At 32.3% G+C, this 15,970-nt stretch overlaps 1 protein-coding gene across 8 annotated transcripts in view; it reads left to right on the top strand.

The window, feature by feature from the left end:
- VPS13B (vacuolar protein sorting 13 homolog B) overlaps positions 1-15,970 on the top strand; it is a 765,148-nt gene that overhangs the window by 406,695 nt on the left and 342,483 nt on the right. For all 8 annotated transcript variants that reach the window (XR_013994784.1, XR_013994785.1, XM_081070819.1 and 5 more), the window contains exons 25-27: positions 3,726-3,926; positions 14,856-15,027; positions 15,534-15,648. Coding sequence is in view for 6 of the 8 variants with exons in the window: in XM_081070819.1 (XP_080926945.1) it covers positions 3,726-3,926; positions 14,856-15,027; positions 15,534-15,648 (488 nt within the window). In the remaining 2 variants the exon portion in view is untranslated. The remainder of the gene's footprint in view (positions 1-3,725; positions 3,927-14,855; positions 15,028-15,533; positions 15,649-15,970) is intronic.

Here is a 15,970-nt window from a genome sequence, read left to right as displayed (position 1 = left end):
TCATCCCATTGTATATATCCAAAAATTAAATGAGCCTGTAGCGTTCTCTCTTTAATATGATAAAATTTCAATTTTTTTCCTCAGCCAATAAATTGATATATTTTGTCTTCCTATAAGGCATTCCCAAGAACAAAACTATCTTTGCATTTGGGGGTTTAAGTATGTGAAACTAGAGAAAGAATAGGTTTTGTGCTCTTATACATTTATTCATAATTTTATTGCTGGAAGCTATGTTTAGTTCTCACAGAGGCAATGGAATTTGGCATTACTGTCTAAGAACATAGGCATTGAGTTCAGACAAAACTGGGTTTCTATTCTTGTACCACTCACTGATTTTTAATTTTTCTGAGCCCCTGATTTTCATTTTAATCTTTTAAACTAAATTAGATAAGGGTAAGTATAATGGGTAAGTGTAATGCTCTACATGAAAAGTTTTTTTTTATTTGGCAAAACCTTTTTCTTTTGAAACCGAGTTTTAATGGTTAGTAACAACTTGCATGCCAAATCAAATAGCCTTTCTAAATTCATATTCACTTAGAGCTGTTTACACTGTTCAAACAGATCAGTAATTGCTTATTTTTTAAATTTTTTAATTAAGGTTTTTTGGGGTGACAATTGTTAGTAAAGTTACATAAGTTTCAGGTGTATAATTCTGTAATGCATCATCTATATATCACTTTAAGTGATAGTTCTCCTTCCATCACTATATATTTGATCTCTTTTATCCTCATCTTATGCCGATCTGGTGTCCACGCTAAGTTCAGCATCAATATGGTGACCTTTCTGGAGTTGGGGACCATCACGTTGCCTAAGGAAGGGTGAACCAACCCAGATCAGAAACGGAGCAGGTCAAAGCTCCCATGCGGATCAGTAGTTGCTTATTGAAATTCCATTCCTCCTTGGTTTCCATTGACATTGTGTGGCCATGGTTTTTCTTCTTTTTCTCTATCTTTATGACAACTCTTGTCTCAGACGCTCTGTACTAACACCTTGTAGAAAAATCCTTCCTCCCCAAAGGAATAGGACTTTTCATTGCCCCTACATTATATCTTGATAATTTGTTGCACTTGGCTTTTGTTCTTGCTATTCTTATGACTGGAATGGCTTTTTGTACCCACCCAAATCCTGTCTGGCCTTCAGAAATGTATCTCTTTGAGGCTTCTTTCAGTCTCTTCAGTCCAATTTAGTCTCCTTTTTGATTGGTCATAGATTAAATGAGAACATGTATATGAAATTTTTAAATAATAAAATATTGCATTTTTTATATACAGTCAGTATTTGATACTTAAGATATTGATACTTAATTACTTTTATGCTCATTTTTTAGTGACTTTTTAAGAATATTGTATTGGGGTATATTTAAATATAATAAACTGCAATGTTTAAATTATCTAATTTGATAAGGGTTGGTGTATGTACACCCATGAAACTGTCCCCACAATCAAGATAATGCATAAATCCATCATCCTCAAAAGTTTCTTTGTACCCTTTGTAGTCCCTTCTTTCACTTTTCTCCCCATCCCAGTCAACCACTGATTCTGTCATTGCAGAGTGTTTTTCATTTGCTAGGATTCTATATAAATGGAATCATACAGTTGTATTCCATCTCTTCTCTTGCTCTCTTTATTCAATTTTTTTGCCCAGCTTCTTTTATGCAGCATAATTATTTTGGATTAATCCATGTTTTTGCATAAACTCTATAGTTTATTTCTTTATATTGTTAAGTATCATTCTGTTGTATGGATATACTGCAAATTATTCGTTTATTTATGAACATTTGGGATTTTTTTTCCAGTTTTGGACTATTACAAATAAAACTTCTATGAACATTTGTATACAGATGTTTATGTAGACTTTGACTTTTATTTTTCTTGGGGAAACACGAATGAAATGGATGGATTATATGGTAGGTATTTGTCCTTTTCAGAAACTGCCTAACTATATCCTAAATTTTGCATTCCCATCAACAGTAAATGAAAGTTTCATTTGCTCTACCTCCTCATCAGTACTTGATTATGGTTAAGCTTTTTAATTTTAGACATTTTAATAGATAGCTATGAGTAGCTCATTGTGGCTTTAATTGGCAATATTTTCAGTACAGTTTAAAGAATAATAGTTGAGCATTTACCTTTAATTTTTTTGCCTTATTTTTTAAACTTCTGAATTTGGGGAGTCTGAATTCTGGGATAGTAACTCTCTTCTTTGAAAATAAAAATGCATTTAAAGTTTATGTCTGTTTGCTTGGCACGTTAAATACACAATGTACTTGGTGACATTCATATACAATTATTTAATGGTAACAGTTAGAGAAAATCAGAAGTAGTGACAATAAAGCAGCATCAGTCCCTTAAGTAAATAAACCTTATGCCCTTAGGACCTGTTTGCATTGGTTTATGCTTTCCTTATTTGTCAATTCTAATTGTTTAAGAAAAAGTAAAATAATCATTTTTATAAACTTCATTTGCAACAAAATTGTTTTTTTTTAGAAAGAACTTACTCGTGATTATGAAGGACAAAAGATTTTGAACTAAAATTTTTCTAAGAGTTTTTTTTGTAGGATCTCTAGCCATTAGATTATTTTTTTAACAAAAGGAGCCATAACCTGAGATTTGAGACTTCATCACACAAAAAGAAGGAGAAAACTGTAACCCAGTACTGTTTTATATCAAATAGGGATTGACAACAGTGTTTTTATGCATCTGTTCTGCCCACATAAGAAGCCAGCTTTATCATCTGGATGTATCCTGAGGCTGAAACTTTTTATAAATATGAGAATTTTGCCTTTTTTTTTTTTAATGGCAAGCAGAATATGGTATCCAGCTGTGGATTTGCTTATATATTGTGTTTGCTTTTTTTTTCCCTGGGGCTTGTTTTATACAGTATATGGCAATATGTTGTCATACAAATTCCATGATTAATGCTTATTTATGAAATCTTGTGTAAATATCTTAGAACTTAGTCAAACAATGTGCAAGTTAAACATTTTTTTCCCTGAATATTGGAATGACAAATCTGAGGGGAATAGTAGGTTGGATGGTTTATGTTCTTTATCTATAGAAAAGTCTCATATGTAACATTTTCCTTTTACTATTTTATATTATATCATTCTTTTTCACTATTTTACCGGGTAAGAAATCCAGTTTCAGATATATTCCTTAGAGAAATAGAGAGAATTTAAATGTAGAAATCATTCAGAAATAATAATAATATTTCATACATCACTAAATAATGATATTTACTAGGATGTATTTGATTTCTAATTTTAATTCTGACCTCTTGTTTAAGAGGATTTCTTTGTGTTTGTTCTATTTACATATTAAAAGAAATCTACTGTTCATAACAACCTGTTATATTAGTTTTATTATAATAGCGTTATTTTCCTATAAAAATGCTAAATTGCTTATAAAATATCACATGGTGAATATGTGTCAAATTTCGTGTGTGAATAAATTATATCTGTTTATAATTAAATCTGATAAAATGCTTAATTGTAAATTTTTTGCATTAATTTTTTCTCTATCATTAGAATCATAGTGTCATGATAACATAATTATATATCATAGATTATAGATCATGATATAATATGATCAGTGACACATTGATAGATTTTTGTTTCATATATTCTTGTTTCCCTGGACTTTTTAAAATTTACTAACATTTAGTATTTTAGTCAGTTGTGACTAGATGTTGAAATATTTGTTTACCCTTTTTTTTCTTCTGCTCAGGTGCAGCTCTTCTATGAGCTAATTGATATCATGAATAAGGTCTGGCATAAAATTCAGAAGAGAGGCAATCTCAGTTCTTCAGCCTATCCAGAGACCATGGCAGGGCCTGTCCCCACTTCTCCACTAAGAAGCAGTGTAGGCACAGCTCCTCCAGATACCAGCACATGCAGCCCATCTGCTGACATTGGAACTACTACTGAGGTAAGTGTTTCTGAAAAATTCTGTTACCAAGTGAAGGGTAATATACACCACAGAGTTTCGTATCAGGATCGAGAATGAAGATGACCTCACGTCTGTGGAAGCTGGCAGGTTCAGAAGGCTCGTGAGGAGCTGGGGTAGCAGTAGCTGTGTGTTTACTATTCCTTTTAGGTCCAAGTATTTTAATCACTTTCAGTAGGTAGTGGGATAGTTCAGGGCAGTGGGGCTTCTGTGAAATGGTGAAAACTGAGACACAGGAAAGGTATGTTTCCTCAGAAGCATGGAAACTTAGAAGCTGAGTGATGAAGGCTCATGCTCCCCCTTCCCCTACCCTCTCTGCCTCTGCTGCATTTTGTAACCAGGCTGTTGTTGTTACCTTTGGTGGTTTTCAATCCTGTCAGACCCAAAGTCCTCTCCTTTCTTCTGATTATAAAAGCCTAACATCCTAATGTGCCAATGCCCTTTCTTGAGAGCAGATATTTTGTAACACCTCCTTTACTATCTTGTAATGAAAATAAAATGATATAACCTGCATATACATACCATTTCAAAATTATATAATATTTTAAATATAATATAAAGGACAAAAGGAAAGTAATTTAAGGTACAATAATATATAAGGTACAATAATATATATAGTTCAATATATAAATACTCAGGCATGACTACGTTAGAAAGACATAGTTAAGTAGTCAAGTACTTATAATTACTATGAATGTCACTGATACAAATAGACTTGTGCAGGTCTACATTACATACAAGTGGTATTGTTGGTGGCATGATTTTCTGAAATAATGGTAAACTCTTAGTAAAGTTTCAAATAAAACAAAAGTTTAATCTTCCTTTCATTTTAGTAGTTGCATTTCTGGAACTCTTAGTTTATAATGTAATCACATAGAAATGCCAGAAAAATTATGTTCAGATTTAAAACAGATTCAGTTTTATGGCCAAATATTATAAACAGGATTTTCACCTACATGAATGTGAGATAGTCTTCATTTTTCAGGACTGTCCTGTTTATCATAGGACCTCTTGATTTTCCAACTCCTAACGGCTAAATGCCAGTAGTGACACCCAATCATTGAGTCGACCCAAAACACCTATTACATTTCTAGGACACCCCTACAGGGCCAAACTTTTACCTGTACTATAATAGATGGAGGTAGGGGTTATGTTTTTGTTTTGGGGTTGGCAAAGTACAGAATGGGGGGAAAAATCAAGTAAAGGGAGATGTTAATCTCTTTTTTCTTACAAATTGGTAAAGGCAAAGAAACTCAGTTAAAAGGGCATGTTTTCTTTTTTTTAACTTGCTTTGAGACTTTAACACATAATTGTAGTAGATCTGTTTGACTGATCTACTGAAAAAAGTTACACAAGCAACTTTTTTATCCCTCCTCATTCCAAAATTTAAGAAACACAATGACCTAAGTAATGGGATTACTTTACCCCACTTCTCCCACCCCCCCAAATGAGACATAGGTGGAGAATCTAGGAATGTGTCCTTATGAAGTCAATGGGCAAATCCTTTCTAGGGTAAAATTAGAGAATTCTTTCTTAGAGATTCTTAATGTTGATAGAACACAAAAGCTCCTGCGGTAAAGAAAACTATTTAACTTTATTGAATTTAGTAGTTTCTAAACTTATTTAACCAAAGACGCTTTTTAGCCTACTTATTAACATTGCATATAATATGCTTTGTGAAATACTTTGGTACAGTAATCAAAGCTTGAGTGATAAATTGTTAGACAAGGGTTGAACAAGTGAAATTGATAAATGAAGTTAAATCTGAGAGACATTTCAGTGGCAGAAAGGAGAGTGTTCCATTAAACAGTTGTTTGCTAAGTACTGACACTCAGTAGGATGTCAAAATGAACATAACTACCTATTTTGGGAGTGGCTTTTTGGAAAGAAGTATTGAAAAAAACATTGTAAGTCCAGAAAGCACAGGGCTCACATGGAATGGTCACACCTGTTGGTCTTCTATCTAGGGACTGCCATTCACACAAAGTACAGTATGAATGGTGCTATCTGGGATTGTGCAGTGACCCACCTACACATCATGTGCTTTAGATGAGATGTAATAGACATGAACCCATCCTACAATTACAGAGGGATGATTAACAAATTCATTCTATGGGATCTGTGGGTGTTTTGCAGAGGAAGTAACATTTGAGATGGATGGATCTGAAAAGATGATTAAGACATTAGTGACAGTTTTATTTTAATATAATGAATATAATAGAGTTGAAGAATGGCATCTTTATTAACCAAAGTGAGGAAGTTAAGAAAGGGAGATATTAACAAAGGGAGATATTTTCTCAATCACTTGAAAAGAAATTGTTTTTTAAATTTTAATTAAATTTATTGGGGTGACATTGAAATTTATTCTGATTTTATTAAGTTCCTTATATGACTGCAATTAATTTAAAATTATAATGTTGGGGATTTTTTCTGATTGGGTTATAAAGATAAAGAACATGCTCCTAGTGGATTTGTTAGTTTTTTGTTAGCTATGGATTTAATCTGATCTGTGTGAAAAAAATGATCTGAAAGTGAAAGAATCTTAATACGACAGATTCATTTATTAATATTCTGGAAAGACTATATAAAACAGTGTATATATGATAGAACAGAGATATGGGGGGAAGTAGCAAATGTTTTAAAAATGTACCCTCTTCTCTTGTTTATGTAGTGTGGTCAAGAAAATAGGTGAGTGATTACCAGTAGTCCGATATGGATTTTGAAACACACAATCGCTTGGGAAGCTTATTCCCTGAGAAATAATATAAGTTAGCTAGTTGGTTTTCCATAAAGGGCTGGAAGATTTTTGTGAAGACTGAGTGTGATATGACTATCATTGTCAAGGCTTTGAGCTAACTTAACTTTACAACTTTAAGGAGGTATTCATGTATTCAGTATTTCTCTTGTTGCTCTCAAGAAAATATTTTATGAAACTCAAGTTTAACTATGTATACATCTGAGTTTAAATTTCTCTTTGAGAATTAGCCAGCAAATGATGACATCAGATAATAGTCATTGTTTTCCCCTGTCTGTGTGAAAGTTTCATCTGTGACTTAATCTCTGTTAGTTTAATTCATCCAGAATTCAAAATGTGTGCCCAAGCTTTTATTTCTCATATCCCTTTGTTTATAGTGTTGCTAGAACTTTGTGTAGTGATCTTAGCAATTTTCATTCCTTTTATTTTTAATTCAAACATGGTAGGTATGTTACTGTGATCCTCTGAGTTCACATTTAAGAAAGAGTTTTGTAATTTCGATTAATTTGCCTGTATGTTTAACTTTGTTACTTACTGAATGGAAATAAAACCTTGTTCTCTCACTGGAAAAGATGCTTAATAAATGGGGCTGGGGAGGAAAACATATACATATATTTTGTTTTAATTCATTCGAAAGCCTTTATGCCTGTTTGGACATGGCATTCCTGGAAAGCTGTAGCATCCTTTTATCTTCATAATTGTGTTCTAATAATCTTTTGATTATAAGAAAACATTTTATGAGCAACACTGTCATGTAAGTAACAGAACTATTTGTATACAGATTTAAATATATAGTATATATTTTGTGGTTAGTTATAGCATTGCTTCCCTATTGTTTGCATATCATTTGCGTATATAGAGAATGATATTTATTATCTGGAGTCAGGAGAAAAAGCTCTACGACATTGAAAGCTCCGTTTCCCCCAGGCCTCTCCCAAAGACACTGAGGACCAAGGGAAGCCATGTCTCAGCATAGTTGTGACATCCCACGGTATCTCAGGACACAGGAAGCTCGGGGTTATAGTACTTCTTTGATAAATATACTTTCAATATTTTAATTATTCCCTTAGTAACAGTATAGATGAATTAAATAAAATTATTGATGCTATTTTATAATTTTATTCCCATTGTAAAAAATTAGTATTATAACAGCATAGGGCTATTATGTGGAATATAATTTAATTAGTGTGGCAGACTTATCTTCATGCAACCAGGGCTAAGAAGAAAATGAAAAAATTAAATTGAAATGACATCATTATTTACCCCCTAATGTATCTTAGAAATTCTATTAACAAGTTACATGGGACATAGCCAATTGCTCAGCTACTTGGTTCTGGGTAGATCCCTGTGTTGTCCATCTCATTTCCTATCTGCATGTCTTTGAACCACTTTTCTATCTTTTTTGGGTTTTATCTGTTTTTTTCCCCCCACTCTCATTAGCTCTCTGTTTTCTTTCTAGGTCCTTTCCTCAATTCTCTTTTTTTATTCCAGTTTACTAAATCTCCCTTTAGCTATTTCAAATCCCCTTGGTTTCACATGGTGGGTGATACAAGCAGGAGATTAGCATGAAAGGCAAGAGAGTCTGGTGTTTTTTTTCTTGTTACCTCCCCACTTTGGTGCCCTATGAAGAAAGCATCCAGAAAGTCTGGTGAAGCCTCAACTAGATTGTTTCTTTTGCTAAAGAAGCAGCTCTTTTTGGTTCTAGGCCTTACGCAAAGGGCTCTTTAACTCAGGCTGTAAGCCTTGTCTCCTGTCCTTTAATGAGTGTTAAAATACCATTGCTCAATCCCTACATCCTTACTTGAGTTTAACACTTCCATTTACCACCGTGAACCGAGTTCCTACTAATTTCCCTGACTTTGTGTTTCCTCTTCATTTCTGACACCTTGAGATTTGCCTTTATTTATTTCAAGTTTGACTACTGTAGCAGTCATAAAAAAATGACGTTCTTAAATTGGGCAGTTTTAGGAGAGTTTAATAAAAGGACAAAGGTGTTGACTGGGAAGGGAAATCACAGGAGATAGATAGTACAGTACTTGCAGCTAGTAACAGTGGGATGTTGTTGCCATCAACTGCCTTAAAGACAGGGAGGGAGAAGTTATCAGAACAGGGTATAAATACCCTGACTTAATTCTCCTCCCTCATTCCAATCTCCTGCCACTGTACCTCATTAGCCGAAACCAACCAGAAACCAGAAGGTAAGAGCATTGGTACGTATTGTTCATATAGACTACCCTCCTAGACACAGAAGGTGGTAACAGGTTGAGAGTAGATCTAGTCCAAAAAGAAGACATGGAGTATTTTTGTGTATTAAAACAAATTCTTGTTGTATGTTATCCAAAATTCCTATGCTTTCCTAGTGGAAAAGAAAAATGTTATTTCAGCTTAGTCTGCTATGTTGCTTGAATAAAAATTTCTTTAACATCGAGTACTAAGAACCGGTCTTTTGAATCTTTGTTTTTCTTACTCTGCCTTGTACATATTATATTAGGTTCTCAATACCATTGATTAACTTCTTTTGCTGATTTTTTTTTGTAAAATATAAGTACATAATATTTACCGTTTTCACCATTTTTAAATGTACCATTCAGTGGTATTAAGTATATTCACAGAGTTATGTAACCATAACCGCTATCTATTTCCAGAACTTTTTCATCATTTCAAACCAAAACTCTATAGCCATTAAAAATGACTCTCTATCCCCCAGTCTCCCATCCCTTTTCCTGGTAACCTCCATTGTACTTTCTGTCTCCATGAATTTGCCTATTCTAGGTACCTCATATAAGAAGAATCATACAGTATTTGTCTTTTGGTGCCTGGCTTGTTTCATTCAGTGTAATGTTTTTAAGGTTCATCCATATAGTGGCATATATCAGAATTTCATTCCTTCCTATGGCTGAGTAATATTTCATTGTATATATAACGTATTTTGTTTATCCATTGATCAGTTGATGGACATCTGGGTTGTTTCTACCTTTTGGCTATAATGAATAATACTATGAACATTGGTGTACAAGAGTTGGTTAACTTTTAATGAAATAGTTTTGCCCTGAATAAATTATATGCATCTTATATGACCTGTGTCTGACAAACCATTTAAAACTAATGTGATACTTATTTTACTTCTAATTTTTCTTTATCTGTTGAAATATGTTGATAACTGAGTTAGTTTATATAAAAACTATGGGGTGGAGGAAATACAGTGAATCCAGAATATTTAAAGATACTTTATTCAGTACTGATTTTCTGATTCAGAATTATACATTTCAGTAATTTTAATGTGATTTGCATAGTACTAGCATGAATGGTCTAGAATTATAGTGACACTTAATATTATCCATTAATGTGTTCAAGCATATTTCTAAGATTTGGCTTTGTGGTACCAAGGGGAAAAAAGGGAAAAATTAGAGTAGTGTGTTTAGTTTCTATAGTAACATTTCAAAGAGAAAAATAGAATGTTAGTAATTAATTTTCTCTAAGGTGTGTTTTTTTTTTCCTCTCAGGGAAACTAGCTAAATTGTGTCTGCTATTTCCCCACTCCTTGTCATAGACTCCCTTTTGTCAGTCCTACGAATTGCCTTCGTGTGACTTTGCTCATTTGTCAAATTCACAAAATTATCATACCACATTATACCAAAGATGTTTCTCTTAATTCCATCAACTTAAAGCTATATAATTGAAAGGAATTGTTGGAGAGATCATTTAGACCAGCATCCTCATTTTATGTACTAGAAAATTGAAACACAATGAATTGAAGGTAGTGTCACACAAAGTAGAGACTTGGCCAACTTATCTTAATATGATTCTAAATTAATGGAATCTATGGAAGAGACTTTGGAATCAGACAATGAGTTTTCTCTTTGCAACTTATTGTCACATTATTTAACCTCTGTGCCATAGCTTCATCATCTGTAAAAATGGGGATGATGTTAACACCCATCTCAATATGTTAGTATAAATATTAATTATGTACAATTTGTCCGTATACCCTATGAACATGGTATATCCCTCTATTTATGTGTTTTTTAATTTCAGTAAGATTTTAGTTTTTATTTTAGGGGTGTTACCTCTTTTGTAATAGATGTAGTCTTTGATATTTTTTATTCAACTGAGATGATTATGTATTTGGGGTATTTTTCCTTTTTTTTTCTTTTAATGTGGCTACTTATATTGATTGATTTTCAAATACTAAACTGACCTTGCAGTTCTAGAACAAACCCAACATATACATATATATTGGGCTTATTCTGTTTTCTGATTTCTAGAATTGGATACTTAGCTTAATAATGTTCGGCTCTTTTTTGAAAGTAAGCATCTAAGAGGTAGTCCTTAGAGTTAGGGCATGAATATATGTATACATGTAATACAAAGGTGGGCTGGGAAATTTAGCCTACTACTGGATTGCTACTTTCCAGAGACAATTCTGTAGTATATGGAAGAGGGAATAAAAATTTTGGTGTACAGAATGCTGTCTCTGCCACACTAATTGCTATCATGAACCCCCAAATAAATAATATTTTACCTCAAAAAGCATACTCATTCCATTGTATTTTCAGCTAGTAGTTAAGGTTGTCAAAAATTTGTGTTTAGGCAGATGTTCCAGAAAGTGAAGTATTATATAATTATGTTCATTAAAATCTTTACGCCATTTTGCTTATAGGACAACAATAAAAACTGTCCTTAAAAGCACTAACATTTGATGATTTGTTTTCTTAACAAGTAAACAAAGCAAACATACATACACATACACAAATACATGCACATTCACATACTTTTTACAGGATAAATTTATAAACTGAAAGTCTTTTGGAAACTTCTAATTACAAAATGATACTGGATTTTCAGTAATTTCCATAAATATGATATGGAAAGGACAGTTATTATGGATGGCTACTGTGTTTCCCCGAAAATAAGACCTAACTGGAAAATAAGCCCCAGCATGATTTTTCAGGATGACATCCCCTGAACATAAGCCATAATGCATCTTTTAGAGCAAACCTTAATATATGACTCAGTATTATTTTTGGGGAAACCCGGTATATTGTGTTGATGAAATTAAATTCTTCCAACTTAGTTGTGATTTTAGGCAAACCATTTAGTGTTTTTTCATTTTTGCTTTCTTGTGTATATGAATAATATCTTTGATATCCCTTCCTCATTCACAGCACCGGTATAAGAAATGATTTTAAAACTTTAAAAAAATATAAAGTGTTGAGTGAATGCTAGAATATTAATTTGCAACTCAATCTAAAGTAAAAACTGACCTCCAATGTGTGGAAACTCAGGTTCATGGCAAAATTTGGCTTGCATTCTTTACTGATTCAGGAATTAAAAGTGCTTTTAGCATCCCAGTTCTCAAAAAATTCAGCATAAAGTGATTCATTTCTTAGTGTCTAATAATCGTTTAAAATGAATTTATTTTCAGTTAAGTTCAAAGTGAATATGAGTGGGGCTGAATGAATGAAGGTGATCAAAAGGTACAAACTTCCAGTTACAAATAAGTCCTGGGGTGTAATGTACAACATGGTGACTATAGTTAACTTTATTGTAAAGTTACTGAGTTACTATTACTATTGTAATAGTTAACTTTATTGTAAAGTATACTGGGTATACTTTATTGTATATTTGAAAGTTGCTAAGAAAGTAGATCTTAACACTTCTCATCACAAGAAAACGTAATTTGTAACTGTGTGGTGATGGATGTTAACTGGATTTACTGTGGTCATTGTGTAACCATATATACAAATATTGAATAATTATGTTAATATCTAAAAGTAATATAATGTTATATGTCAATTAGATGTAAATTTGAAAACAAAAAGTGAACATTGGATTGAGCAGTTGCTTGACATCAACTGCTATAGCAAAACTGTTGTCAGTTTTTCAATTATTTAAGTGCAATTAACCTAAGAGGTAATGCACCTCAAATTATTCCAAACAACCCTTTAGAAACTACATTTAGTTTGAACTCTTTACTCAATTGCTACTTTAAGAATGTCTCATGGTAACTTTAAATCTTCTTCTGAATATAGACTTATTTAATATTTATCTTTAACATTTAGTGAGAAATTTTTATTCAAAGTATAGGTTATCTTCTAATTAATTGAATCGCTGTTGAAAGAACAAAGATAATATATAAATCAGATTAGATAAATAAAGGTTACTGTTTAGCCTTCACATATCAATCAACAAAATATTTTGTTTATAATGCTTTTCCTATTTCTAAATAATTATATCAGAAAAATGTCTCTAGTTTCTCAGTTATTGACCTACATTTCTGGCTTTTAAGATTCAAATAGTTTTATTGTATAAACATAATTTGTTAATCTGAAGTCACCTTACATTTGTTGTGCTCATTTATATCAATTATTTATTTGGGGACCACTTTGAAATTGCAGTTTTGAATTTTTTAAATTTCTAATTAATACTTATATTTACAAAGTTCATAAAAATGTTAAAACATTTACTATTTAAAGTATTGTTTTTCTTGCTGAATTGGGCCAAAACTACTATTTTTAAATTATTTCGACTGTAAAGAATTTACTATAAATGAATCTAGTTTTAAAAAGCACACTCTTAACAATTGTTTGTATTAAGTAGAAGAGAAGTATTTGTTTATATGATCCTTGGATGATTTATACTTTAAACTATGAGTAATTCTTTTCATGTTGACATGTTGATAGGGAGCACCATGATTTTCAGTGAATATAGTTCTAGCTTCCTGAATATCCATCTGGGTGGTGTAGAGGGGGGAAATATGAGTGAGAGGCTTAAGTACTGAGCTTAAAAACAGTTAATCATTTTTCCCACCGTTGCATTGAAATACTGAGAGCAAAGGTAGTGGAAACCACAGCAGGCCACTTGTTACTGTTGACTTAAGTACAAACAGTGGTGGAAGTGTTTAGCCCTTTGGGAAGTTTCATGATTGAACAAGAACTCTGGAGTTATTTTGATAAGGGAGAATAGCAACGTGGCCAAAACTATGATCATCCCTGAGCTCTGAAGCAGGCCAAGGATGAAGGGCTGAAGTGTTTGCTCTTCCAGATGAACAAAGATAAATTCAGCTAGGAAAATAAACTCAGTATTTTGGTCAATTTGCAACAAAATGGTGAAAGAATTAAACTGTATATTTTAGAACTTGGCATACAGAGGTGTGGGAAAATAGTTCAGCATCTCCAATTCTGGCTCAATTTTTGCTATAGAATTGGAAATAGAGCAGAAAATTAATGCATAAACATATTTAACAATAGCACACCAAATGTTGTAAATCCAAAATGAAAATTGAAACTGCGTGAGGAAGGAGAGCTAAACTTTTTCTTAGGAGTGCTTACTGATTAAATTTGAAGTCACGGTTTTCTTAGAATTCCCACTGAATATACCTAATAGTGTTAAAAATCAAGGTCTCGATTTGAGATGCTGTTTTCTGTGCAGTTTTCATTCTTGTGATTATGATGTTCTGTTTGAGGGAGAATTATTTATGAATGTTTCTGCTCCAAGAACCTATCCTTAAAGAAAGGCATACTGAGTACATTATGTCGTTTTTTATTGAATTTGACTTTGTAAAATGCATCCTTTTCTAGGATTAGTTTGTGCTTTTCATTAGATGTGTTACTTTAGACCGTTCACCAAAACCTCGAATTTTTGTATAGCTTCTCAAATTCTAGAAATTTCAATTATAGCAAATTTAGGACCACTTGTTTTGAAGAAGCATTTATATTAAAACATCACAAACAGTGAGCTGTTTGCTTTGCTTAGTGCTATTGGATCAAGGAATGAGTATACTGTGCAGGTTTAAGTCTATAATTTCCTGTCACAGTAAATCAAAGGACACTATTGCTTTGCTCTGCTTGGTGCCGGAGTATTCCAACAATAAACACTAACCTAATACATCATGCTGCCTACCAGACTAGCTTACATACTTAACTAACATTTAAATATGTATATAGAAATTTTAAACAAATGAACATGCTATAGTTTATTGACTAATATATATTTATATTATTAGCATTATGTATTAGTATAAGCATTGATGTGATGGATTAGCACTTGCATATAATATGGAAAAATTCTAAATAATAATTAAAGATTTTAAATTGTATATTTTTTAGTTATGTTTCTCTAAGTTACAAAATATTGCTGTTTTTTTCTCAATGCAGGGAGATTCTGTACAAGCTGGTGATGATTCCCCGTTCTCAGATTCTGTTACCTTGGAACAAACCACAAGTAACATCGGTGGATCCAGTGGACGTGTTAGTCTGTGGATGCAATGGGTGCTCCCCAAAATTACTATCAAGCTCTTTGCTCCAGATCCTGAAAATAAAGGCACAGGTACAGGATCGCTTTTCTTCTGTACTGAAAAGATAAAATATTGAACACTATTTTTAGAGGAAATAATAGACTTAGCTTTATTTATCAGTCATTCAAATTAAATAAACACCATTAGATCTAATTCAAGTGATATCTATTAACAATACTAACATATTGAATGTAATACCTAAATTTTGTCTTGTTTGTATTAAAATTCATTCTTAAAGCCATGATGAGGTAATTTCTCCTTGGTCATATTAAGGTATTGTATCTTTGTCACTAAAAGTATTGCAAAGTTCATTGACCAGAATCAGATATAGCACTTCTCAAACATTAACTGGGATCTCCTCTACCTTGAAATAGGTATACTATGTTAATTGTGAGGGCTATATTGATATTAATTTTGTTATGCTAGAATCTTGTGTGGTTAATGAACAGAAAGTCTCAATCACTCTGTAGATGTCAAGGATATATATGTCATTGATGGTTGTACCTATATCAATATCAATGTTTGCTTTTTATTGCAGAGCTTTGTATGGTCAGTGAACTAGAAGACCTCAGTGCCTCCATAGATGTCCAGGATGTATATACCAAAGTGAAATGTAAAATAGAAAGTTTCAATATCGATCACTATAGAAGCAGGTAAATAATGAATATATAGGAAAGGCTATATTTTCTTTGAACAAAATCTAAGTAAGAAATTTTATATTGATATTGTTCAGTTATTTAAAAAAATACTATACTTATTCTCAAAGAAGGTTCTTAACAGATAAATTGGTTAATTTTACTTGTTATTCATTCGTATGTGGAGTATACTGAAGTTTTGTTTTATAAAATGCTAATCTGTTCATAAATATCCACATTGCTGTATTAATTGATATAAGCTGCTTTAATTAATCATCTCACACATTTGTGAACATATGTTGTATGTTCGCTAAGATGTCTGGGACACAGGTGATGGCTT

Source organism: Rhinolophus hipposideros (genome assembly GCF_964194185.1).
Source record: "Rhinolophus hipposideros genome assembly, chromosome: 13".
NCBI classification, from domain to species: domain Eukaryota; kingdom Metazoa; phylum Chordata; class Mammalia; order Chiroptera; family Rhinolophidae; genus Rhinolophus; species Rhinolophus hipposideros.
The sequence above is the reverse complement of the archived record's forward strand: the minus strand, read 5'-3'. Positions and strand labels throughout refer to the sequence as shown.